At 43.1% G+C, this 27,860-nt stretch overlaps 1 protein-coding gene across 4 annotated transcripts in view; it reads left to right on the plus strand.

Annotated features, from left to right (window-relative positions):
• The window catches only part of BCL2L13 (BCL2 like 13), a 68,539-nt gene that overhangs the window by 13,166 nt on the left and 27,513 nt on the right, over positions 1-27,860 (plus strand). For 3 of the 4 annotated variants that reach the window (XM_034781387.1, XM_034781356.1, XM_034781366.1), the window contains exons 3-5: positions 5,607-5,714; positions 18,065-18,221; positions 20,720-20,789. In XM_034781387.1, the coding sequence (XP_034637278.1) occupies positions 5,607-5,714; positions 18,065-18,221; positions 20,720-20,789 (335 nt within the window). Of the gene's footprint in view, positions 1-5,606; positions 5,715-18,064; positions 18,222-20,719; positions 20,790-22,627; positions 22,816-27,860 lie in introns of those variants that run through there. The other variant, XM_034781376.1, reaches the window with a different exon arrangement.

Genomic DNA, 27,860 nt, shown 5'->3' on the forward strand with positions numbered 1-27,860 from the left:
TTGATAACTACATTTTAGTTCAATAAACGCGCATTGGGTAAGAACAAAGCCACTATTTGAAATAGACATTTTCATTACGAGAACAAAAGATTCCAAGAGGAATCAGTATTTTTCTGTATCTCAGATCAGTTTATGCAAACATAGAAAATAACTTTGAGTTTGTTTAAAAGTGAGGAGGAAATGGAGAATCCTCTAAGCATTTAATTAAAGATCAATACTGAAACTGAATTAAGAACAAAATGTCAGTACAAGTTTTTGTATTCAACTGACATCCAAAGCTAGGAGAACACAGAGCTTCTGAGTAAAGATAACTAGCTAACAAGTCTGCTGTTTAGAGAACATGGACAAGTTTGCTTATGCTGCAGAGGGATGTTCTCTCAGACATGCTCTTTGTTGTTCTAGGAGAATGATACTTTCAAAATTTGTTCTTTCCATCCCCATTGCTTTAAACCTGCCTCATTTCCTTCAGCAAACAGACAACCAACACTGGTAATCTCTTGCCATCATTACTCAAACTTTCTTGCTGCCATTCACACTTTTCTCTCCATATCCCCACCTTCCTATCTGTTCATATGCCACTGCCAAAGTCAACTTCCTCTCCGGGTCTGGCCCTACATAACCTCACCCTGCCTTCATCTCTCCTCTCCATCCTCTTCTTATCTCACTCTTGGTGTCTCCTTTACTGTTTTCTGTGCTTGTAACAGTTTTCCGTTTCTTGTTGCTTAACAGGCAGCTCATGCACAAGTGTCTGGCATTCCATATGCTTGATCATTATGATTATTATTTATATTATGTGTGGTATGAGAGCCACTAAATGCAAATGAAAAGGAGTTGTTTGGGATCCCCCAATGGTAAGGAGTGAGAACTTCCACTCCTCAGAAAGAAGCAATATAGGGAATGATAATGTTGCATTTTCATGTCAAGTCTGTATGACAGTATACATTGATACAATATCTTGTCACCCATGCTGCAGTACAGCATCAGGGTCTGATTTTGTGGTACTCTGCAGCTCCATTTGACCACTTTGAATCTTCAGCTGTTTGTGGTTGAGCACCACTACTTTAGAGGATGAGAGGATTCTATCATTTTGTTGATGTATGTTGCTTATCACTTAATCTTAGTCTCAGTAACGATAAAGTTGCTTGTAGTATTCTCAGATCTTTCTAGGGGAAACATTTAATATAACTAACACTTGGCTTGACGTACTTCTTATTTTATGGAGTATTGAGCCATCTGACTGTGGTTGCTGTTGCTTTGGCTTAAAAAGCACCAATTACATCAACTTTAGCCTACTGATCTTGAAGAATAATATATGGAGATACACCTATCTCATAGAGCTGGAAGGGACCCCAAAAGGTCCTTGAGTCCAGCCCCCTGCCTTCACTAGCAAGACCAAGTACTGATTTTGCCCCAGATCCCTAAGTAGCCCCTTCAAGGATTGAACTCGCAACCCTGGGTTTAGCAGGCCAATGCTCAAACTACTGAGCTATCCCTCCCCCTAAAGAAGGAAACTAATATGGCCAGTCCTGTTTCAGACATGTCCATGCAGACCTCTACTACAGCAACCAGAAGTCAACCTTTAAATAGTCTCCTGCGAGTATCCCCTTTGGTGCGCCAGACTTCAAGCATCCACACTCTTCACAAGGGGAGACCACATGACCGCAAAGATTACTTGAATGAGTCTTTGAGCTCCAGCATCCCTGTTGCACACTGTGCCTTGCTGCAGCCCAAATGAAATCAGACTCCTGAAAACTTTGCCTTCTTAGGGAGCAATGTACTCAGTAAGTTTTTTGCAGCAATACCCAGAAACCTTTTCAAAGCAAGGTAACATTTATTAGTCAACTGGAATACAGTGTCTGGAAGTCCTTAGGTTAGCATGGTGAAAAACAGGTTCAAGTCAGATTCCTTAGGCAGAAGCCATAGCCCCTTGAACTTTTTGAAACTTTGCATTTTTAGAGAGAGGTAAGTGATTACCTCTGTGTACACAAATTTGCAGAGGGACAATAGGGTTGAGGTTTGTTATTTCTCACCTCTACATATTTATTTATTTGATTTTATTTATTTGAAAACAAGCATGTTATCTCTGGAGACACAAATCCACAGTTTGAGAACTGCAAAACTAAGCATCTCTGATAGTGCTCAGTCTAGAAAATACAGAGTCCCATGGGGTAGATAGAAAGATTAACCTAAATAGTTTATACAGAATCCCCTGGAATCCCATAAATTTGGGTCCCTAATCTATGAACTATTGGAACTCATTTACAAAACTTTTCTTAAACATTACATCAATATATTGTCTCATACTATAGAATTAGAATTTATAATCCCTATTCCATGATGATACATTATAGCTCAAAGATATCTTAATTAAAGCTATTTTTAGATAGTTTTTCCTCAAAAAGCATTTTATCAAAAAAATCCGATTTAAATAAAAAAAATCCAATTTTTTAAATCTTTTTTTTTTTTTTTTTTTTTTTTTTTTTTAAATCCACCTTGCCCTGCTTTGACTTTCTAGTCATTAAGTGATGATGTTCTTTACTGGAGCTCCCGTTGTCTGTTCTGAATTCTCCGTTCTGATGTGTGGTTCCAGCCAGTGCTTGTTAAAGTATCTGGTCTCATCCCAGAGAGAATATGGGACACTTGGGCATGTCTCCTTCTCTTCTACACTCTGTGTATGATACATAAACTGAGATGCACATATGGATCATAAATCTATTAACAAAAACTCGCACATTCATCACACACACCCATGATTAACTTGTGCAAACTGGAGTGCAGTGATACAAATTACTGTGTTCTTTGTGCTTTCCTCCTGTGAGGAAGTGAAGGGCCCTGCAAGATCCACTTGCCAATAAAGGTTCTGCGTTGGGTTGACCTGTCCTTTTATCCTTGGAAAGGTAAGTTTGGCTCCACGTGGATCCCCTATCAGTGCCACTTCTGGGTCAGCCATGGGGTATCGCTTGAGATCATCATAGGATACTTCCATTTCCCCAGAAGCTGATACTGAAGTCTTTTTCTTCTGGTTACTTCTGAACAGCTTTGAAAACTACTTAAAGGGATACTTCTCTTTTAAGACCCTTCATATTGCACTGAACTGTTCTCTGAAATTGGGCATGTTTCTTTATATTGATGGGGATCAAGAGAATGGAGCTGCAGGAAGCTGGAGTCTGTTGATCTTTGCAGTGTTTGCTCTCTGTAGAGTCACTGAGCCAGAGAGGTAGATTTTTTTTTTTTTTTTAATGCTCTGGCACCGCTAAATGGTTTTATACTGTTGGAATCTGCTGCTGTAAAGTTGAGGGTGTTGATGAGATAGAAACCATTGACTTTGCAGCATCAGTTATCAAAACAATTCTTTTGTACGCTGGCAGCAGTGGGATTTCTCTTGCTCACATTTTCCACATGACTTGTTATCAGGTGTGACAGCTTGTCATGTGCAATCAGCATCACGTTAGTCACATGAGAAAGGGTCGTTGTCTACACAGGCTGCTGCCTTCCTTCCAAGCAGGGCAGGGTGAGGCATATATTAAAACAGGAGGCTGTATGTGTATGTACTTGTTGGTTTTGATGGTGAAGTTGTACTTCAGTGATTCCAAGAGGGGATATTGAGGGAATTGATAAAGCTTTAGTGTGCGGCTGCTCATTACCCAAAATAAGGAAGAGCTCTTCTCTTGAATTTATGGTTCAGGGTGAGAGAAAAAGTGTTTGAGAGGAACTTGGGAAGCTAAGGAAAATAGTTTGAGAGGAGGAGATAGTTGCATAATTGTGGGGCTGAGAAAAATGAAATGGGACTGGCCATCTGCTGCATTTTTGAACTGTTCACATCAGGAACTGTAAACCTTTTCCGCTGACTCATGCATTCAGTTGGCATGAGTGTGCTTCACACAGGTAGCTACAACTGGAGAATAGCATATGTATATGAACAATTCTGAAGTTCCTACCATGCTCAGCTAGATTGATTTTAGGTAAACACTTCCAACTCACTTTTCAAATACAGATGTCACTGGAAGCAATGCTAATGAATATTACTAGGCTGTTTTAAATGTCTAAAATGTGGGAAACAATGATCACGAATAGAATCACCATGGAGGGTACAAAGATGAAACCTGGAGTGACAGAGTGGAGCCTCTAAAGGAAAGATGAAGGTAGTAAGGAGAGCTAAGAATCAGGGGAACATAATCATAGAAGCCTAGTTTGTGGACAAAAGTTATTGACACTGTTGAAGGAAACAGAGATCAGAACAAATAAGGACTGATTAAACAATTAAGAGTTGCCTGGAAGAGTTTACTTATTGAGCAGTTTTTGAGTCAGCAGTTTTTGGAGTTAATGGACTGGAGCACATTTTAGAGAACTGGAGGAAAAGAAGTAGAGAAAACAAGAGTAGACCGTTGGCTTAGTGAGCTCAGGGGAAATGACAGTACTTAGATGGAACAGAGATCGTTAGGACGAGGGAATATAAAGGCTTGTTTGAAAGTTTCTGGGAAGGCGCTAGAAGAAAAGTGTTAAGAATGGGGGAAAGGGAAGGAAAAAAAGTTGGCTCAGAGTTGAGAGTCTGATGTGGCACATTCTTTCTAAGCACCTGTTCTTTGTGACTTGTACCTTTTTCCAAAGAGCAGCTACTTAAGCAGCATTTTTGTTGGCTCTCTCTCAGCCCAGAGGTGAACTCTTTCCAGGCAGTTAGATTAAAATCCAATTAGCAGTTTCTGAAAGCCTTGAATGTTCAATGTGTTTTCACCTGTTCAGAAATAGTTTTAGACTTCCGGTTCATAAGTCAAACACCTGGGATATTATACCATTCTGAACAAAGACAAGTGTTGTTGACATGTCTGAAATAATTTGGTTTAGTTGTTAGACTATCTAGAACAAGACTTTGAAAGCTTTACATTAGATGATCTGTTGTGACCTGTAGGCCCTATATGAAAAGGACACCATAAAGCCCAGAAGATAAAAGGGCTGCCTAATAGAGATTTTGGGATTCTTCAGTACCTGGAGTTTGAGGTGCCTTTTGTTGGTTGACTGCTTCCTTGGATTTTTTGTGTATGTAGTTCTGTAAAGTTTTTAAGAAATATCAAATTATATTTATTCTCAGTATTTAGAGGAGACAGATGGTACTAGATAAATGTTGTAACTTCTGATGCTGTCTGCTTTGATTTGGTGTAGTTTGGTATGGTTTTGACTGACTGTAGTTATTTGCATATTGCTTATTTGCATCCTCTGGCTTATGATTAGGATGGTTTTGAAAACTACTCTTCAGTTCATTTTTGGATTTAAAATAGTGTTCACTATTTGCTGTTTGTGGCCTTCCTTTTAGTTGTTTACTAATTAATTTGTTAAACACTTTTTACATATTCTTATTTAAGCCAAATAGAGTATTCTGCATGTGTGCAAAATAGACTATTATATGGATTATACATTGATCATGTAATAAAGCTCCATTGTAATATATGTAAAAAGAGGTCAGACTTCATGTTGCTGTGGGAAGTTGAACTCTGTTTTGTGCAACTAAATTCTAGATTCTTTACACTTAAAACTTTTTTATATCAGCCACCATTATTTAACTCTCCTGGCAGATAGTGCACCTTTTGACCAACTTCTCTGGTTTGTTTCAGGGCCCCAGGAGTCTGTAATACCACAAGCTTTGGAGAAAGAGGTTCTAGAGAAGCTTAAGACAGAAATCGAGAAGGAGCTAAAACACCTTGATGAAGAAATTTCGGAAGGTCTGTGCTTGTTTGGTGGATTTCGCCCCCTCCCCCCATTTATTTCAGTTGATGCAACCTTATGTTATAATGCTACAGTTCAAGTATGTGCATTCTCCATGGTAACGTGTGTGCATCTGTGCACTCTTGACCAGAGATTATAAATAGCAGGGTGTGCGCCTGTGCAAAGCAGCGCCTTATACGTCCTTGCCTGGGAGCACAAGGAGGCATGGACATGCTGCTGCTCCAATTCTTTCCCGACCATCTCCAGCTTGAGATGGAACAGTTGTGGTGTCTGCTGTTTGCATCTTCTTTCTGCCTTTCACATTTTCTTGTTTATTTTATTTACTTAGCTAGTTTTTATTTGTTAGTTTCTCTTGTTCTCTTAGAGCACAATGTGTTCTTGAGCCCGCCACTCCCCCACCTCCCCCTCCCACCCCCAGTTTCTTTTTGCCCCTGAATTTCTTGCATCACCTGTTCTGGCCTATGGCACTTCTCCAAATTATGCCTAAGACTGAGTCCTGCCAGACCCATCACAGGTCTCTTCCCTGTAGCGATGGGCTCCCTATCTCTCTCTGGCGTCTCGGAGAATCTCATGTCCCATCCAAGTGTAAAGTATGTACTAGGTTTAAGGGCAGGTCCTGCAAGGATAGAGAGGCTAGGCTGAAGCTCCTCTTGAAACATTCTTTAGCTCTGCTAGGGGTCTGTTTCTCCCCCACTATACATCAGCCTCAATCTCTCAAGCTGCACAGTTGACTTCCAGAGCTCCAGAGGAGGTTCCAGAGATGAAGCCCTCTAACAGAAAAAAGCCCTCCACCCCTTTTTTGAGAGTATCCGATAGAGAAAGTCACTTATTACAGCTTACTACCCAGAGACCTTGCCTCCCATAATGGGTACAACTGAGTCTGCAGCTGACACTGGTACCAAAACCTTGGTAACACCTAAGAAGTCATCTCGATAGGAGGTCTTCAGTTAAATAGTACCGAGAGAGACCTGCTTTGGTACTGTCTGATGCCTCTAGTCACCAAGGTGCATCTAAAACCAGGGACTCTAAGGGCTGGTCCACGCTAACCCCCCAGTTCGAACTAAGATATGCAACTTCAGCTACGTGAATAACGTAGCTGAAGTCGAAGTACCTCAGTTTGAAATAGAAGGTACTTACCGCGGGTCCACATGCGGCAGGCAGGCTCCCCCATTGACTGCGTGTACTGCTCTTGCAGAGCAGGAGTACCAGCGTCGACAGCGAGCACTTCCGGGATCGATTTATCGCGTCTAGACACGATGCGATATATCAATCCCAGAAGATCGATTGCTTACTGCCGAACCCGGAGGTAAGTATAGACGTACCCTAAGACTATCTCAAGGGCTTTGGAACAGACATCCTCTTGGAAACATTGAGATCAGCCAGACCGACCCCTGGCTCCCTGTCCAGGACTGCCCTCCATGAGATATAAACACTTCAAGCACAGAGATATCATCTAGTCTGCCTTTCTGGTACTGTATGCGCCGTCCCCAGTCCTACATCAATCTCCATTATCGTCTTAGGCTATCGTAGCCCACCAGCACTCTCTGGATTCCTTTGCCCTGAGGATCTCCTCATCTTGGAGAAACTGGAGTCCCCTGTCTTAAGGGGTATTGTAAGAGCCTCTCCCCCAGTGCTGCTTCTACAGTTGGTGACCAGGGGCAGTGAGTTGTATAGGTCCGTGTTGCTCGGGCTCCAGGAATATTCAGGACCGGGGGGCCCGGCTCCACCAATGTTCGGAGTCGGGTCTCTCCCCTGGCCCTGCCTGCCGCCCCCGCACCTCCAGCTGAGCGTCCCCTGCCTGCCGCCCTCACGCGCCTCCCCCAGGCCCCGAAGCATCCCTGCCTCAAGCGGGAGGCTGCCCTGCTGCTCCGCGCTGCGCTTCCTTGTTGCTGCTGGTGGTCACTGCTGCCTACAACACAGGAGTGATGCCAGCGGCAGGCTGAGACGGCTGCTGCACCTGCGGGGGGAGGAGGCTCATACATGATTGGCAGCCCTCCCCTCCCCCGGCACCCACTGGGAGGCAACGCTGAGGGGGGTTCCGGGAGGTGGAGTCTGGACCTCGCTTGAGCAGCTGCTGGGGCTTGGGTGAGTGTCTGACCATGTGATCCGTGCCCCCCCGCCCACAGCCACCACTCCAGGCAGCCTCATCCCCCATGAGGCTATGGTGAGGGACAGCAGGTTGCAGCAGGGGAGGAGGCCACATGTGATGGCAGCCCCCGGCACCCGCCCACCACAGGGGAGGCAAGGGGGCTTCCTGGATCTGAGCAGCTGGGGCTTGGGTGAGTGTTGTGACACTCTGCCCCTTCTTCCCCCACCGCCCCCAGTCACCGCTCCTGCCCCATGCTGGGCAATGGGCAGCCCCATTCCCCCACCCCCAGTGAAGCTACGGTGAGGGGCAGCAGAAGGGGAGGAGGCCACACATGATGGCAGCCCACCCCCGGCACCCACCACAGGCGAGGGGAGGGGGTTTCCTGGACCTGATAGGGGCCCTAGGAGCATGTGCGGTGACAGTGGTGCAGGATGAGCGTGCTGTTGGGGGGAGGAAGAAGGGGACCCCTCCCCTGGAGCTCACTGGGGGAGAGTATTGAGGGGGAGGGGTGTGCTCTCTGGACCTAGCCCTGGGGAAGTTTTTCTGCACCCCAAGCTCCTCATCCCTGGCCCTGCATCCCCAGCCAGAGCCCTCACCCCCTGCACCCCAACCCTCATCCCAGCCCTGAGCCCCCTCCTGCACCATGAACCCCCTCATCCCCAGAGCCCTCACCTGAGGGGAAAAATATGCAACTTCAATTTGGCGGTCAGTTTGGGGTATGATCGTGGTTAGCACAATACTTGATTATTTTACTCTCTTTAAATTATATAATTGGTTGTATATGGGTACAACAAAATATAATGTATTGAAACAGGCGAGTGCTGCTTCTGACTTTCCACTTTTAATTGGCCCTTGTAATCTTGTGGCGCCGGTGCATTGTAGCTTCATTTTATCTCAGCAACAAATTTTTGATTTGCAGGACCAGTAATAATCAACAATAGATACATTCTTAATAAAGTTACACAGAGGAAAATAATTCATCAAGTGATGGCCTGCGTTCGACACCCAGCTTTCAAACTGAAGTTATACAAAAGAAAGATGCGGCAAATCTATAAGATAAGAAGTTTTCAGCAATCTTGGCTATAATTTTTACATGGTTGGAGTACAATAGTGAGCTTTTTGCTCAGTTTGCAAAAACTGTTCTGAAAAGAAGATCTTAATATTTTCTACGAAGGCCAAACCAACGTTTATTTTGTCTGGATTTCAAAATTGGAGACACATTGCGTGGTTTTACATCATACGAAAAATCCTCCTGTCACAAGGAAGCGGTACTGAAGTATGCTGCTCTGCAATTGCAGGTAAATGTTTCTGCACTAATGTCGGCCAGTTACAGAAAACAATCGCAATCAGCTAGGAATGCACTGCACAAAATCTTTAACAGTGTTCAGTACCTAGCTCAACAAGGAATATATAATGAGGGATTCAAATTTGATGCAGCTCTTGTTGCTACGCAGTACAGATTCAGAGGAACTGAGACAGTGGCTTAGTTGCACAAAATGGCTGTTACCTGAGGTTAACAATGAAATAATCAAAATGATGGCAATGATGGTGCTAAGACAAATTGTGCAAAAGATAAAGGCTTCAAAGTTTTACACCATTGTAATGGATGAGACTATTGATTTGTCAAGAAAAGAACAAGTAAGTTTTTCTTTAAGATTCTTTTCTAGTGAAGACTGGAAGATTTATGGGGAGTTTATTGGGTTTTACCAAACTGATGTGAAGGATGCTGCTTCTCTTTTCAAAATTGTGGAAGATACATTTCTCTGCTGTGATTTGCACTTTTCCGATTGCTTGGGACAGTGTTACGACAGAGCCAGTAATGTGTCCGGCAAATTTACTGGATTCCAAAGCCAAAGTGAAGGTCCAGAGCCAAGAGCGGAATTTGTGCACTATGCTGCACATTCTCTTAACCTTGCCACCCAGGGTATCCTACATAATATTCCAAAATGTCGTGATATGTTTTCGATGGTGAAAGATCTCAAAGCCTTCAGGGAGTCACCAAAGCGTATGGTAGCATTCAGAGAGTTTCAGAAGAAGCTAATGCAAAAATTCAAAGCCCAAACATGTCATTGGCAAGCGTTATGAAGGAAGTTGGCCTGTTGCAAGAGGTGTTGAGCGGGATGCGCACCGACTCATCATACAATCACTTCTGGGAATCAACAGTAGTGAAGGCAAGAAATCTTTATTTAGATGATCCTACACACCTGAGAACGTAAGCCACTGATATGGCTCACCATGGAAGCCTTCCTTACATCTTCAGTGACCCCAAAGAATATTTTCATCAAATATATGTCGGGATCATTGATGCTTGCGAAGTTGCCATTGAACAGAGGTTTTCAACAGAGAGCTTTACATTCGCAGTAAAATTAGAGAAGGATATAACTGATGCAGCAAATGGCTCAAAACAGGACATTGTCCCAATAAGTGAGCTTTCCATGGTGACATTAACATGAGGCCATCTCTCCATTTAGAAATGTTGAGTGATATTTGCAGATCAAGAAATTGCTAGTTTAATTCGGTGAACGAAGTGAAGCAATTTCTGAAACAAAACGAAGGCTTGAGTGACATGTCAGTTACAATTCTCCTGATATTATTCTACACAATTCCAACTACAACCTGCAACGCTGAGCGATCATTCAGTTGCCTGCGCAGACTGAAAAATTATTTGCGAACGACGATGGGCTAAGAACGTCTAAATCACTTGGCATTTCTGCACATTCATAAGAACTCTACCTCTGAATTGGACATTTCAAGTCTCCTGGATGACTTCATTTCAAGAACTGAACAATGACAAAAAGCATTTGTTGCCTCCGAAAGAACATCACAAAACAAGGGCTACATTTGTGTTAATTTTGGGAAGTATTTGCTTTTGAGGGTTATTGATTGTAGAGTACCTGGTTGTTTCCATATTCAAAAGAATATTAATAAAGTTGATATTCTCAGTTAAATAATTTTTTCTTACGATAATGATATTGTGCAATATAGGAAAACTGTTAAACGCTTATGTTTCCAGTCCATTTTTCCATTATTTTAAAATATATATCGGCTTACAAGGCAGGGGGGTGTGTGTGTGTGGTGGGGGGGGTGGGAGTGGGTGGGTTGCAGGACTTGGACCTGTAATGGGCACCACCAAGAATTATACAAACCTGCCGCTTCTGTTGGTGACTGAACCTTTATGCACAAGAACAGGATCTGATCCACTGCCTCTGGTACCAGTACTAATGCACAAAGCCCCCCTATTCTACTTAGGGGATGACACTTGGAGGTTTCCATACAGGGCTCTGTTTTAGCACTGTTAACACCCTGCTTCTCTAGGGACATACCCTGAGGTGGCCTTTCCAGCAGACGCCTCAGATTCCCTGGAAACAAATGTCCTTTGCAACCCTTCTCCTATCCACTTCTGCAGTGGGCCAACAAGAACACATGTTAGTACTGCAGCAACCACCAGCACCACAAGATCACTTCCCGGTACTGCACGTTCCCATGGCATCTGAGGAGACTTAAGAGGAGAGACACCCATTGACTGAAGAAGGGTCGACCCTTTTAGCCAAGTTAGCGTCATCCTGTGGTGAGGTGGTAATGCCACCACCGCCTTCCTATGCAGATGACTTTAGGACCTTCCACGACTTAATGAAATTTCCGTTTGAATCCCTTCAGATTCCTTTGGCGGAGGTCCAGGAGTTTCAATGTTCCCTAGTGGATATTTTACGTAAGATTATATATGTAAAATATCCAGAGTAAGATCACCCTACCCATCAATGAGGGCCTGTTATCACCAGCATATACTCTGTAGCAGGCACCTGCCACTATTCTGTCTACTTAAAAACAAGCAGGCAAAAGATTACATTCTGACCAAGATAATGGTGTATGTCTCCCATCCCGTCACTGACCCTATTTCACAGTAGTTATGTGGCGAGTGTCCTGGTCTCCTGAGGGAGGTGCAGTATACTGTGGATGACCTCCCATTTGAAGAGCCCAAGCTCTTCAGTGGCCACAAAGACTCCTTGCTCCACTCCTTTAAAGACCCTAGGACAACATTAGATCTACGCTAGCTCTACGGAGCCCCCTAGAAGGGGATCCAGACCCTCAGAAGGGGAACACCATTCTTCATGACCGCTCAACATGCACTTTCTTCTAAGTGACCATTTTGATAACCTGGTTGAGGGCCTCAAACAACATCTTCCTCTAGATCTTCTGCTGCAGGATTCTGCCATCCGCCATCCCTTTGGAGACTGCCTATCCCACTTCCTACCTGCTTGAGAGCTCATTACCTAAGACAATTGAGCTGTTTCCCCATGAATTTGTTGGTAAAGGGTTCTATTCCCTATATTTCCTGGCTTCCAAAAGAGGCGGTGGTTGGAGGCCGATTGTTAAACCTCGGAACCTGAACACCTATCCCCTATTGCACACATCAGGATAATGATCCCTGGATTGGGAGGACTGGTTGATTGCCCTTGATTTCCAAGATGTTCACTTCCATGTGTCTATTCATCCCTCCAAGAAGCATTTCTGCATTTTTCCATAGGCTTGGAACATTGCCAATAGCTTGTCCTTTCCTTTGGGCTTTCCGTGGCCCCAAGGGTGTTTATGAAGGACCCTTCAGCAGTAGTGGCCCACCTGCATCAGTGGGGCTTTGCGGACTTTCTGTATTTGAATGACTGGCTCCTTAGGGGCTGCTCTGCCCAAGAGGCTGAGTTAGCAATGACCAAGGCCCAGGCCTCTCTGGGCCTCTGCATCAATCTAAAAAAGTCCACATTTACCCCATTCCTGAAAACAGACTTCATTGTGGCCATGCTAGATTTCTAACTGGCAAGGCTTTACCCGCCCAAGGACAGATTCTCCACTATGTCCAGCCTAATCTCTGCTCTACAGCACAGCCCACAGACAACTGCAAACAGGACCTGCCAACAACTCCTGGGCCACATGTTGGCTGCCATTTCTGTTATGCCGCATGTGAGACTGCACTTCAGATGTCTTCAGGCATGTCTAAAGACTACATATGCTCCGAACAGAGAGAGCCTTTCCAAACATATTACCGTAACTCACTGAGTACTGGATTCTCTCAGGTAATGGAAAGGCCGTCTGAAGGTCTGCATGGGAACTACATACACGTCTGCCATGTTCAAAAATCCTCACAACAGATACCTCTCTTGGGTTGGCGAATGCACCTACAGGGTGCCAAGACGGACTGCACCACATCAACATCCCAGAACTAAAGGCAGTCCACTGTGCATGTCAGCACTTTCTTCATGACATAGAGGGACACTTTCAGGGCAATATTGGACAACAAGCAGCTATGTACTTCATAAACTGACAAGGAGGAGCAAGAGCCCAGTCCTTATGCGCAGAATCGCTAAGGCTGTGGAACAGGTGCCTCTCCCATCATTTAGAAATTTCTGCAGCTTGCCTACCGTGACTTCAGCACACAGTTGCAGACAGCTTGAGGAGAAACTGCCATTAGAACCACAAGTGGGAACTCAACAGCTCTGACTTCCACAGTATCTGCCATACGTGGGGCCTCCTGAAGGCAGACCTCTTTGCAACTTCAACCAATATGAAATGTTGCCTTTTTTGCTCCAAAGAGGATATGGCCACAATTCCTTGGGAGATGCCCCACTAGAACCTTGGCCCTGTGTCCTGCTCTACACTTAGCTGCCTATTCTTCTAATCCTCAGGACCTTGCTCAAAACTGAGACAAAGGGGCGAGGTCTATTCAGATAGTGCCCTCGTGGCCGAGACTAGCTTCTCAGTGTTACTCAGATCTACTTCATCTCTCTGTGGCAATGTGTCTCTGCCTTCCCCTCAGGGAGGATCTCCTATCAGAGAGCTCCAGCTCTCTAACCCATTCAAACCTTTAGTCTCTGAACCTGAAGTCTTGGCTCCTAGATGGTTCTCAGGCATAGAATTAAATTTCTCAGCCAATTTTCAGGCATTTTCCTGCTAGATAAAAGAACTTACTACTTGTAAGACTTACCAGCAAAAGTGGAAACGCTTCTATTCCTGGTGTTTTCACTGCTCTTTACAAGCCTCAGAAGCACCACTCCCAAGGATCCTATGTTACCTGTTGGCCTTAAAGACACAAGTTGTCAATATGCTCAGTTTGAGTATGCCTGGAAGCCATTACTGCCTTCCACTTACCTATAGAAGAGGCTTCAGCCTTTGCCCATACACCATAGCCAGATTCCTTAAGGGTTTATACAATTTATTTTCCCCCTGTCCAGAGCATCTCTTGTCCATGGGACCTTAATCTGGTCCTTAGTGCCTTGAGGAATACCCCCTCCCCCCGTTTGAACTCATGGCTACCTGATCTCTCTCCCTCCGGACTTCATAACTGGTTGCCATCACCTCAGCGAGAAGAATGGAAGAACTCAGGGCATTTGTGGCAGACCCACCATACACTGCTTTCTACTGTGACAGGGTCATGCTGTACCTTCATCTCATTTCCTGCCTAAAACCTCATTGGAATTTCATGTCAACGAAGAGATTTGTTTTTCAGTTTTCCGTTCCTCGACAACGGAGACTAGTGTTCACACACTAGACATTGGGAGGGCCCTCACCTTCTACCTTGATAGGACTAAGATCTTTAGGGCCTGCCCCTGACTATATATTTTTCCAAAAGGCATAAGGGACAGCCAATATCCACTTAAAGACTGTTAAAGTAGGTTTTGGGTTGTATCTTGACCCACTGTGAAGTGGTGGGTTTACATCCCCCTCATAGAGTGACAGTCTACTTTTATAGCCCTCCTGAAGGATCTCGCCATAGCAGATATCTGCAGGGCTACAACCTGATTCTCTGTTTACACATTCACCAAATATGCCATCCTACCTGTGTCCAGAGTGAATTGCCTTGATTTGCCTCCTCACCATCTCCCTCCACGTTGAGATGCTGCTTGGGAATCTCTTCTTCTATGATGAGATAACTGGCTCTGTGGATATGGGGAAAGCAGTGGACATGATATATCTTGACTTTAGCAAAGCTTCTGATACGGTCTCCCACAGTATTCTTGCCAGCAAGTTAAAAAAGTATGGTTTGGATGAATGGACTATCAGGTGGATAGAAAGCTGGCTGGATTGTTGGGCTCAATGGGTAGTGATCAACGGCTCGATGTCTAGTTGGCAGCCAGTATCAAGCGGAGTACCCCAGGGGTTGGTCCTGGGGCCGGTTTTGTTCAACATCTTTATTAATGATCTGGATGATGGGATGGATTGCACCCTCAGCAGGTTCACAGATGACACTAAGCTGGGGGGAGAGGTAGATACCCTGGAGGGTAGGGATAGGGTCCAGAGTGACCTAGACAAATTGGAGGATTGGGCCAAAAGAAATCTGAGGTTCAACAAGGACAAGTGCAGTGTCCTGCACTTAGGATGGAAGAATCCTATAAACCGCTACAGGTTGGGGACCAACTGGATAAGCAGCAGTTCTGCAGAAAAGGACCTGGGGATGAGAAGCTGGATATGAGTCAGCAGTGTGCCCTTGTTGCCAAGAAGGCTAATGGCTTATTGGGCTGCATTAGTAGGAGCATTGCCAGCAGATCGAGGGAAGTGATTATTCCCCTCTATTTGACACTGTTGAGGCCACATCTGGAGTATTGCGTCCAATTTTGGGCCCCACACTACAGAAAGGATGTGGACAAATTGGAGAGAGTCCAACGGAAGGCAGTGATCGGGGGCTGGGGCACATGACTTATGAGGGGAGGCTGAGGGAACTGGGCTTGTTTAGTCTGCAGAAAAGAAGAATGAGGAGGGATTTGATAGCAGCCTTCAACTACCTGAAATGGGATTCCAAAGAGGGTGGAGCTCTGCTGTTCTCAGTGGTGGCAGATGACAGAACAAGGAGCAGTGGTCTAATGTTGCAGTGGGGGAGGTATAGGTTGTATATTAGGAAATACTATTTCACTAGGAGGGTGGTGAAGCACTGGAATGGGTTACCTGGCGAGGTGGTGGAATCTCCATCCTTGGATGTTTTTAAGGCCCGGCCCGGTTTTTAAGGCCCAGTTGCTATGAGACCCTTGACTTTTGTATTTCCTGACTTTTGTGTTTGCAATTTTAGATTCAATGTCACATTCCGGTAAATTCCAATCCGAAATGAATACTAAAATGCCCTGTTATATTGGTTTAATAATACTGTTGACTATTAGCTGATGTGTTTTTTAGCTTTGAGTGTACAACATCAAAACATAATCTTGAGAGAGCCCTGGCTGAGATCTAGTTAGTGTTGGCCCTGCCTTGAGCAAGGGGTTGGACTAGATGACCTCCTGAGGTCTCTCCCAACCCTAATCTTCTATGATTCTGGTGGAACACCCATAGGGACATATACTCAAAGAAGTGGTTACTTACCTATGCAATAACTTGAGTTCTTCAAGCTGTTTCGTCCCTATGGGTGCTCCACCTCCTGCCTTCCATCCCCCCTGTGATGGAGTCTTCCAGGCTCTGCCCAGAGCCATAGATGCTTCTATTTACCGTCTCTGGTCAAGAGTGCATGGGCACAACCACATCCTATGGTGGAATCCCATAAGGACAAACATATAGAAAAACTCAAGTTACTATCCAGATAAGTAACCTCTCCTTTTATAGTGTTGAGATGGTAATGGATGTTCTAGCAACGGTTTTGTTAATATTTTTCTCATGCTCATAACTTTTTTTTCAAATTCTCCTCCTTTTCTTTTCCTTAAATTTTTTGTGCTTGGTCTCCAAAAGGAAAACACTTCTTCAGAAAGCTTGAGCAAAAGTCTTTCACCGATTTGAGTTATCGGTTTGAGTTATCATAATTACAGATTTAATTTTGAGTGATTTTTTATTTTTAAAAACAAAAGTGTATTCAATTTAAATTAGAATATCTAATTTTTAATGTTTATCAACACTGTTGGCCCCAGTGTACTGTGCTTCAGCAATTCCAGCTGGTGTAATAGGTGTTAATAGTATAACAGCTGTTATGAGCTGTTAGAGCAACTCTCAGGCTGCTCTAATTTATGCAGGGAACTAAATCAGCATATAGCAGCCAGGAGATTCAGGGGAGTGCAGAGATGCGATATAGCTAGCTTTGCACCTCCCTTCAAGTGCACCCTTCTGTATTTTAATATTGATGTAGGTGTGGCTTTTATGCTGCTACTGAAGTTCACCATTGAGACCCTAGCCCACATATATTTTGGATTATGCAAATATGTAAGTACCCTGTGAGTCAGCTGAGATTGTTATCCTTTTTATTAGCAAGAAGTTACATAGCTGTTGTGTTTTTTCTATTTTAAATTTTTTTCTATTTTATAATTTTAAACAAATCAAGAAATACAACAGCTAAAATTTTTATCTTAACTTGCCCAGATTATGTAGAAAGGACCCAATTTTGCTCTTGGATAAATCATTGCAGCTACCTTTGCAGTGGTGTGTGAATATTTTAGAGAGATTTGTGTACTGTGTGTGCCAGGTGAGTAAGTTAAGGTTGCTATGAGACCCTTGACTTTTGTATTTCCTGACTTTTGTGTTTGCAATTTTAGATTCAATGTCACATTCCGGTAAATTCCAATCCGAAATGAATACTAAAATGCCCTGTTATATTGGTTTAATAATACTGTTGACTATTAGCTGATGTGTTTTTTAGCTTTGAGTGTACAACATCAAAACATAATCTCAGTGAAGGTCCGCTCGGACACCTGGTCTATACACAGTATTTATGATGTCTATGATTATCATTGATCATGGATTAAAATTCCAGTCACTGGATAACTTATTGTAGGGAACAGCACTCCATGGGCAGGGGTGGACTAGATAACCCATTAGAAATTAAGAGATGGAAAAAATCGTAGTCAAACAGAATATTATTTTAAGAATTGCACTTGGGCGTTGTTGCAGATCTAGCCATGTCTGTGGCCAGATTCAGCAGTGATGTAAATAGGGATGTAACTTTCACACTGGGTATAATTGTGAAAAAGTGTAACTTGGAGGTGGTTTTCAGTAATTGTGCAAAATATATATAGCTTACAATTCACATATACGCGTGGATCTTCCTGTTAACACAAAGCTCTAAGTAAGAAATTAGAGGGGATGGTTTGGCCCAGAGACATCTATGGGTTTGTACTTAATTATTTCAGGCTGAATTTGCCCCTGGTGTGTCTTTCTGAAATTGTTATACAAGCATGCTCTTACTCTGAAGCCAGGCATTTTACTATGTGAAATTAATTTCATGTGACTTCATAGTAGCTGAACAGTTTTGTGGCCAATTGTATTTAGTGTTTTTGGGGTTTGTTTTTGCTTTGTCCTCAGCCTTCACCAGCACTGGGTTTGATTGCCATACTTCTCCAGTATTCAGTCCTGCCAATCCAGAGAGTTCAATAGAAGATTGCTTAGCTCATCTTGGAGAGAAAGTGTCCCAGGAACTGAAAGAACCTCTTCACAAAGCACTACAGATACTGCTTAGCAAGTAAGTTGTCATTTTGCTTTGCTCAGTGGGAAGGTACTTTTCCCTTTAAATTCTTACGGTTGCATTGTTTTTCTTCCAATCTTCCTTTGCCCCCCCCCCCGCACGCTCGCTCTCGCGCTCTCTCTCTCTCTCTCGCGAGAAACAATAGCACAAACACTCCTTTGCTGTGTTGAACATTAAGGCAATTTTCACACCCTTTTAACTTCTGAGCATTGAGCCTCCAAGATTCACTTGACATACTTTTAAACTACTGGTTGATATCTGGCAAACCATAAATTTCCTAGATACTGGACTGAAACCAGGTTAGCATCCCCACTCAACACGTAATCTTAATGTTAGGTTCTTGATGCTGTAACTGCAATACCATGGGGCTAATGTTGATATCTCTGTATTTTAGGTATCCCAGATGTTGCTAAACTTGTCTTGGTTGCACATCTGCCAATGGAACTATTTCCACATTTTCATTGTGGGAACGTACCTCTCAGCTTGTCACGCTCCTGGCCTTTAAAATGAGGGACAAGTAGGAAATAATAGAGAAGTTACATTCAGGTAGCGCAGAAACGTGTTTAAATGTAAGTCAGCTTTTTTTGTTACTTAAAAATTTGTGTAGTGGGGTGGATCCTCAAGGAGCCCACATGAGACAGAAAAGGGGGTTATTTTACTTGTTGATTGACTGTATCCTTTCAAGAGAGTGTGGGCAGTTGGGCTATCTGTAGAGAATAAAGAACTGGCCTTTCGTCTTAGGAATCAGTTTAAATTCCAATAGGGCATGTAACTGATGTCCCAGTGTCTTGGTTAAAGTGCTGGTGCTAGATAGTAGAGTTGCTTTGGTTGTGTGTGTTTTTTTTTTTTTTTTTTTTTTTAAGTGTGTATGAGCAATCTGGGCTTTAGGGGAGCCAAACTGACTTTCTCCTATTCTGGTTGCACTGGATAACAATGCATCTGATGTCCAAAAATTGTGCATAGAAATCTTGGGCTCTGATGAGCCAGTTTGGGAGATTATCTATATAAATATGGCTGTGAAGACAGCATTGGAAAAGCTTGGGCTCCACTGTTTCCGATTTGTAGATATATAAACTTAATGGGGTAGGAGGAAATTGAGATTTTCAGGTGTCCTCTGCCCGTTCTTTGAGTATTACTCTCCCAGAACTCTTCTTGCATAGCTGTTCCTGATATTTTTAAATGACAAGGTACTGAAATCCCAGAGTATCAGTTGCCAAGTTTTTCAGTTCTGATATTGTGGGCCTATAGTACCTCATACGAGCACTGGGGAGGGATCTATGAGCCCTTATGAGGAGAGTGACTTTCATGTAGGCTTTTGAGAGGTAATGAGATGTGTAAGTAGTTCCTTGACTAGACCACCTTCTTGCAGTGAATCAAGTGGTCCAGTTGCTGACTTAATAAATTAAATTGGTATTAATGGAGAGTGGATTGTCACACTTTCTTGGGTATGCAAATTGGGTCTCTTTGCACTTGTTCATAGACCAGCTAAGATCCACCAGACTGAATCTCAAAGATGCTACCCTCAGTTCCACAGAAAAGGTCTCTTGTTACATCTAGAGTATCTGACCAGGACTGTTTGTGGAGCCAATCAGCTCTGTTCCTTGATCCTCCCAGCTGAAACGTGGTCTAGCCACTATGTCCTCCATCTTCAGAAGCTAATAAATGCAACAACTTCCCTTATGTCCAGTTTTTATTGGGCCAAGAAATGAAGTTGTCTTGTGTATGGAAGGGCATAGTGCCGCCCATAGGCTGTCACATCAGCTAATGATGAAATTTCTCTAACTTTGTAGAAAAAGAATGAGTACTAAGCACTGATTTGGTTCCACTTTAATTTTTTCTTGATGCAGTACATAGTGCTAATGAGACTTCTTCTGTGCTAAGATCTCTACAGGCTAACTAGTGTTTAGGTGACCCATGTGAGTTACCTGTGCACAGAAATAGTAGTTTTGTAGATCTTTCATTTGCCTAGCATATGATGTGTGCTCAGAGACCGACTTAGTTATACTAAACCCTTAGCACAAAATTGTCTTTGTTGCAGTGCTCTACAAACTGTCCGATCTTGTTAACCATCTATGTGCTCCTTTAGAAATATACACACTATATCTTTCAGATGGCCTCCTACAGACAGGGGGCTCTTTTATCTTCCATTGATTTCCCTGCTCCTATTGGTAACTGGTAAGCAGGAAATGGAGAGCTTATGGACCATTAATGCCAGAGGATAGTTCCCCCTTTGCAGGATGATCAGTTTTTCTTTACCTAATTCCCTAAAAATGAATTTGCTTTGTTTTACTGAAGGAATAACTCTGGATTATAGCACCAAGATATCAATGCTGTCTGGTTAATTTTTAAGCGGCACTTTAATTTTAAGCTTCATTTTGACATGCTTTGTAATTGCATGCAGTGGATGTGTGAACACTTAGTTACCCGGGAACTGGAGGAACTTTAATCTTCGTTTTTTCCATTTATAACCTTTGGTGTTGGTTTAATTCCTGCAGGCCAGTGACTTATCAGGAATACCGAGAACGCACTCAGGAGACAGACGCTCATGCCAGTGGATGGAGCAAGGTAATAACAGAATTATCTTAACTTTGAGTTCTTAACACTTGGAAACTAATGGGGAGGATTTGCCCTATAATGCTCCCATAGCAGGATATACACACCTATGGACTTCAAATATTTAGTAGCACTCAGAACCAGAAATAAATGAGTTGCAGTCCAATATCGTCTCCCCTCAAAAAGGGGTGTGTGTGTGTGTGTGTGTAGATATGATAATTCGTTCTACCACGAGTGCCAGGGACTGGACTAGATGGCCTCTCGAGGTCTCTTCCAGTTCTATGATGTGCAATTTTTTTTTTTTCTGGACTGCACTTTAATGCATTTGCTAAGTAGTAAGACGAAGAGAGAGAGCTGCTGTTGCTTGACAACGATGCATGGATGCCAATTATTAAAAATTTAAAATTCCCTAGAAGCATTTGCTGTTGTAGCAGTTCTGTAGTGAAAATTGAGAAGAGTGTTTCCATTATACTTCCCTGCAATCCCTTCTCAGTTGTTTTGTGGGCTTTTTAAATTCTTTTCACTTGTTAATCTAGTTCTGAGAAAAGTAGAGAGAACCACACGCTCCCAATATTTTGAGGTTTTAATGGCTCAGAAAATCACTATTGTAGGTGTGTGAGCTACAAGAGGGCTTTTTATTATGTCATTGTGCAATATGTGATAGTCGATTTTGCTGATACAGTAGTACTGCATCTTTTCTATAATCTGAGGCCTCTGCATACTGCTTTGTACTACATTGTATGATCCATCTATCTTGAGAGATGTTTCTCAGAAGATCCCAAAACTGCAGAAATGAAATGCAAATCTATAAATGGAATTACTTCATCTAGAAGACAAATGCAGCCACCTCTGGGATGAAATGCAGTGACTTATTAACCGTACACTATACAGCAGGGCAAGACCAAAAGTTAATTTCTTTTCTAGTTGAAACTTCATATGGAATTTAGTAGCCTAATATAACTACCTTAGTGAGAATATGGCCATTATACTGAGGCTAACACTCTATTTTTACCCTTTTGTGTATGCACACAAAAGCTGAGATTTTTAATGGCCACAAGTTGCCAGGTCCTTTTTTCTCATTCAAAAGAGAGCATAGGTCCAGCCTGATGTTAGCTGGAGCATTGGTTCAGCACTGACCCAGCAAAGAGTGCTACATGTTGAATGGCAAAACTACTTCCTACTGATGTAAGTGATAGCTGCATTGAGATACTTTTTTCAGAGTAGCAGCCGTGTTAGTCTGTATCCGCAAAAAGAACAGGAGTACTTGTGGCACCTTAGAGACTAACAAATTTATTAGAGCATAAGCTTTCGTGGGCTACTGCCCACTTCTTCGGATGCATCCACGAAAGCTTATGCTCTAATAAATTTGTTAGTCTCTAAGGTGCCACAAGTACTCCTGTTCTTCTTTTTGAGATACTTTTGATGGTGCTAATTTTGCTTGGCCCTGCCTAATTTGAGATCTAATGGGATTATAATACAAAATGAAAAGACATGGGGATAGCTCAGTGGTTTGAGCATTGGCCTGCTAAACCCAGGGTTGTGAGTTCAATCCTTGAGGGGGCCATTTAGGGATCTGGGGCAAAAATTTGTCTGGGGGTTGGTCCTGCTTTGAGCAGGGGGTTGGACTAGATGATCTCCTGAGGTCCCTTCCAACCCTAATATTCTATGATTCTGTAAGCCCACGGATCCAGAATTGAAGTTCCCACAAAGTTCAACTCTGAATTTCCTGACTTCTTCAATTTAAAATCTGAACATTAACATTGCATTAATATATTTTCTGTCTAATATGTCATTAGAGGACATAACTAGTTAAAAAAACAAATTAACCATCTGGTACTTGTGTATTACAGCTATCTTCTGCTTTTATCATTTATATGGAAATTGAAATTTTTTGCTGAAAACGGATCAACCCTAGATGTGGAGAAGTAATACCTTTGACTATAATGCTTGTACTTACGGCATAAGTTTCTTGTTGGAGATCCATTTTCATCAGAAAGGACAATAGATTTTCCTGTGGCCTTTAATAAAAAAAATAAAAAAAAAAATTCATGTTTGCATATTTTATACTTGTAAGTCATCCTTCCATATGTGTTCTGCCTCTTGTGCTGCCCTCTAAAGCTTTATAGCTCATATGGTCATGTGACTCTGACCAGTAACAGGGCTCCATCAGTAACAGTAGCCACTCTTAGATAAATGTTAATGTTTCTCATTTTTTAAAAATAGATTGTACCTCTCATGCTCAGACACATACTTTGATGAGACCATAGTTAGGCACTATATTTTTCTCTATTGTAACTGGAAAAAGCAGAAGAGTAAGTCGTGAACCCCAAGAGCTGCACTAACATAATTTTTTCAAATGCAGGGTTTTAAATCAGCTGCAGAATCGATTATGGGTTGAAGTTTCTCTTTTGACATTCTGGGTGATAAGTCTCTTATCCAATGGCTAACTGTTCAGTAACTTTTGGCATCAGAAACTACTGATGAACTAGGAGCGCAACATTGCATCTACTGTAGGTCTCAGAATCCTGTCAGCTAGGTAGCTTATTGGATCACAAGCTGTGATGTTGTCTGATTTAAAATATGACCATATAGATCATTGTTGCAACCACTGTTCTATATTTGCAGCAAATCTTGTACAAAGGTTGTCAAGTGAAGTGTCTATGAAAAGGTTACGATTTGCAGGTTATGATTGTGCTATCTGAATGCATGTATCATTTTTGTATTTAAAGTTAAGTATTGGCTGTATACTTGGATTTCAAATGTTTGCTCCTGGGGTAATACCCACAAGGTAGCTAGCCAGCACATCTTAGAGGGACTAGTCAAATTGAGTGACCCATCAAAGGAACATTTAACTGACAATGAACCATGGGAAATGCCTATCTACACTGAATGGAATTTCCTGCTGTGATTAGGCGAAATGCCTGGACATGGGACTTGCCCATGTGACTCCAAACTCCATCTTGTTGCTGAAATTTTCCACAGTAAGAACAATGGGATGGCCTCCACATGGCAAGTGCTATAAAGGGCCTTGGAAAATTGGTCCTGCTTTGAGCAGGGGGTTGAACTAGATGACCTCCCGAGATCCCTTCCAATCCTGATATTCTATAAACTTAATTTAGAAACACCTCCATTTTGTCTTCAATCCTGCTTCTTACCTCTGGAGGAACCTTGCTACAAACTGAAGCTCTGAACAAAGGACTGAATGACCCATCCAAGCTGTGGATGTATTCCAGAGATTTGACTTAATCCAGCAGTTCATTCCATCACTGCTACAAGCCTGAACCAAGAACTTTGCCATTACTGTATGCAATTGATTACTTTAACCAATTTTAACTCTCATCTTTCTTTATTTTTATGAATAAACCATTAGATTTTAGATACTAAAGGATTGGCATCAGCATGATTTTTGGGTAAGATCTAAGTTATATATTGACCTGGTGTGTGGCTGGTCCCTTGGGATCAGAAGAACCTATTATTTGATGAGACTGGTTGTAAAGAACCACTCATCTCTGAATCCAGTGTTTTTGGTGGTGATACAAGAACTGGAATGCCTGAGGAAAGTGCCTATATGTCGTCTTGTTAGCCAGTGTGGTGAAACAGAAGTTTACTTTTGTTGCTGGTTTGGTGTGTCCTATGGGGGTTAGCCACCAGTCTTGAGGTGTATCTGCCCTATTTCTCATCAGTTGGTCCTGAATTTGGCATCCTAGTTGTGATCCGCTGAGGAATGGTTACAGTGGCATAGTCTGTTTAGGATGCACAGAACCTGGTCAATTAAGCTTTGGATCAGAACCCCGTGCTCTTCAAAATTTGAAATTTGATATTGAGAGTTTTATAGGTTAAAGATCAGTGACGATGAGCCAGAAGGCATCAGCAGAAACAATCAAACTTCAAGCCCCGAGAGAGAGCCTGTGTCTTGAACATGAACAAAGACTGGCAGAACTTAGAATGCAGGAGAAGCAAGCCTTGGCCCAGTTGGAAAGAGAAGCTAGTGAAAGGATCGCTAAAATGGAAAAAGAAGCTGCTCAAAGAAAGAAAAGCCCATGCAAGGCATATGGAATGGCTGGCTGCTGAGGAGGGGGTTCGCCAGATGCAACAAGAAACTGCCAAACTTGAGCTCCAAATCAAAAAAGCAATAGAAGAACAGCAGGAACTGTATCCTCTTGAAAGTCCAGTTTATAACAATGTTGGTATGTTGTATTACTCTGAGCAGTTGTTTGTCTTGAACCAGTTTTGCTATGGCCAGGGAGAGGGTTACTTAAACCTGGGGAAGGTGAAAAATAGCTGTTTATCTCTGATATCTCAGGCCGTGGCTACACTCAAAACTTCAAAGCACTGCCACGGGAACTCTCTCCCAGCGCTGCAGGTACTCCACCTCCACAAAGGGATTAGTTTACAGGCTCCCAGCACTGGGGCACTGTTTACACTGGCGCTTTACAGTGCTGTAACTTGCTGTGCTCATGGGGGGTGTTTTTTCACACCCCTGAGCGAGAAAGTTGCAGCGCTGTAAAGCGCCAGTGTAGCCAAGCCCTAAGAAGTAAATCTGGAATTAGATGAAGCAACGAGAGAGCTCGTTTATGGAGAAAAGGTTTCTCTAGAGCAAATTAAAGTTGAAGGTCAGGTTGAAGCCCTAATTGAGGAAGAAAAAGGTACATTTTTTATGAGTGATGGATTATTGGCAAGTAAAGTTTGTGAAAATAAGCCTAAAAAAGGTAGAAATGGTTTGTTTAAAGCAGCCCAGTATAATGTGGAGAATAGCAGTTTATCTGTTGGGAGTGGCAACTTGCCTGTTAAAGAAACTGTCTCACTTTCTAAGTATATGTCTGAAATCAGCCATGGGTACTGGGACAAAGGAAAGGATAACTCCCATTGTTTGCCTGTTTTGAATAGCAGCATGCTTGCTGAGGAAAAGTTTCCCCTCTAGTTCTTTGTGAAGCAGACAGAAAGTGGGGAGGGATAGCTCAGTGGTTTGAGCATTGGCCTGCTAAACCCAGGGTTGTGAGTTCAATCCTTGAGGGGGCCATTTAGGGAACTGGGGCAAAATCAGTACTTGGTCCTGCTAGCAAAGGCAGGGGGCTGGATTTGATGACCTTTCAAGGTCCCTTCCAGTTCTAGGAGGTAGGATATCTCCATTAATTTATTTTATTTTATTTTTATGCTTCTCAGTTTATGCTACTTGAAAATTTATCAGTTGTCCCAGAATTGGATCTGGATTTAACTAAAGCCCAGGAAGGGAATGGTCCTAAGTTTGTGTCTGCTAGGGAGAATGACATTATAACTAGGTCGCATCCAGTTGGTGTCATAACTAGATCCCAGACAATTCTGGTGCTTCTATTTTGCCTGTTGATAGTGTGTTACTGGGTAAAGGTATGACAACTCTGTTTAGCCAGGTTATATCATAGCCATAGGTGCTGACTTCGTGGGTGCTCTGGGGCTGGAGCACCCACAGAAAAAAATTGGGGGGTGCTCAGCACCCACCGGCAGCTCCCCGCGGCCCCGCCCCACTGCTCCCACTCACCTCCGCCTTCGCCTCCTCTGTGAACGCGCCGACGCGTCCTGCTTCTCCCCTGTGCCTCCCAGCGCTTGCGCCGCGAAACAGCTGATTCGCGGGGAGGAGGGGGAACGCGGTGCTCTGGGGAAGAGGCGGGGCCGGGACGGGGATTTGGGGAAGGGATCCAATGGGGCAGGGAGGGGGTGGAGTTAGGGCGAGGACTTTGGGGATGGGTTTGGAATGGGGGTGGGGCCAGGGGCGGGGATGGGGTGGAGTCGGGGCAGGGAAAGGGGCATTGGGGGCGTGGGCACCCACCAGCACTGGAGAAAGTTCTCGCCTATAATCATAGCTAGGGCACAAGAAGAGCATGAAGGTGGTTTGACTTTGTTACCCACTAACAGTGTGGAAACTTGTAAGAAGGAGGAAATGATTCCTAAGCTTGTGTGTTGGCAAAGGGAAAGAGAGTGCCTCTAACCTTTTATCTAGTAAGTCTATCAGCTTGCTTAAAAGGGGGTTGTGTGAAAATCCTCCTGATGGGTCAGAGGTGATTCTGGATTTAAGTGAAACCCAGAAAGAGTCTGTTGCTCAGGAAAATGTTCCTTTAGAGCAAGCCCTAGGTGAAGAGGGTAAGGGCAGAATTTCTGTGAAAGACAAATTGTTGCTTTAAAAGATTCCTGAAGAGGAAAAATCTTCATGGTAGTTTTTCCAAGCAGTTTGCTGTAAATGAAATGGGGTGTGGTGAAAGTGATTTGACCAAAGGAGTTTCAGTTCCTAGCAGCCAGAATTTTTCTGTTGAAAATGGATCCACTGACTTTGCGTTAGAGACACCTAATGTGGATAGCTTTAAGAAGGTTTCAGATGGAATAAAAATTGTCAGGGAATTTAAACTACCCTATGATGACCAAATGGCTGTGTTTGGTCAGCCCGTCGGGGAGACTGGGTTGTTGGAACATGAATGTCTCCGTGCTAATTCTTTGAGTGAGCAGCCTGTGACTCAGGTACTGAGGAAAGAACTGGAATGCCTGAGGAAACTGCCTTTATGTCCTCTTGCTAGCCCATGTGGTGAAACAGAAGTTTACTTTTGTTGCTGGTTTGGTATATCCTGTGAGGGATTAGCCACCAGTGTTGGGGTGTATCTTGGCATCCTCAGTTGTGACCCACTGAGGCATGGTTACAGTGGCGTGTAATGGTCTCAGAATCCTGTCAGCTAGGCAGCTTATAGGATCACAAGCTATAAGAAGAGATAGGTGGAGCATGTATGTCTGCATATGTATGTAAATATAGTGTTTGGGCTTAAGGGGAAGAGCTGTAAAATATTGCCCAAATGATAGTTACAAATGTCAAAATTATTTAATAATTTGATGAACTAAAGGAGGTATTTTACACAGGCACTATTGATTTACCCTTGGTGGAGATCATCATTTTGTGTGTGCTGTCAGCCATCTTTTTTTAAAACCTAGTACTTCTGAGCATGTGCAATATGTCATCCTTGAATATAGACCAGTTAGCCAATGGGAACATAGAATTTGGACTTTCTGTCAGTGGTTTTTAATATAAAGTAGAATTGTTGTCTACAAGTTAATTCTCATTTTGTT

This window comes from Trachemys scripta, chromosome 1 (genome assembly GCF_013100865.1).
Source record: "Trachemys scripta elegans isolate TJP31775 chromosome 1, CAS_Tse_1.0, whole genome shotgun sequence".
Taxonomy (NCBI): domain Eukaryota; kingdom Metazoa; phylum Chordata; order Testudines; family Emydidae; genus Trachemys; species Trachemys scripta.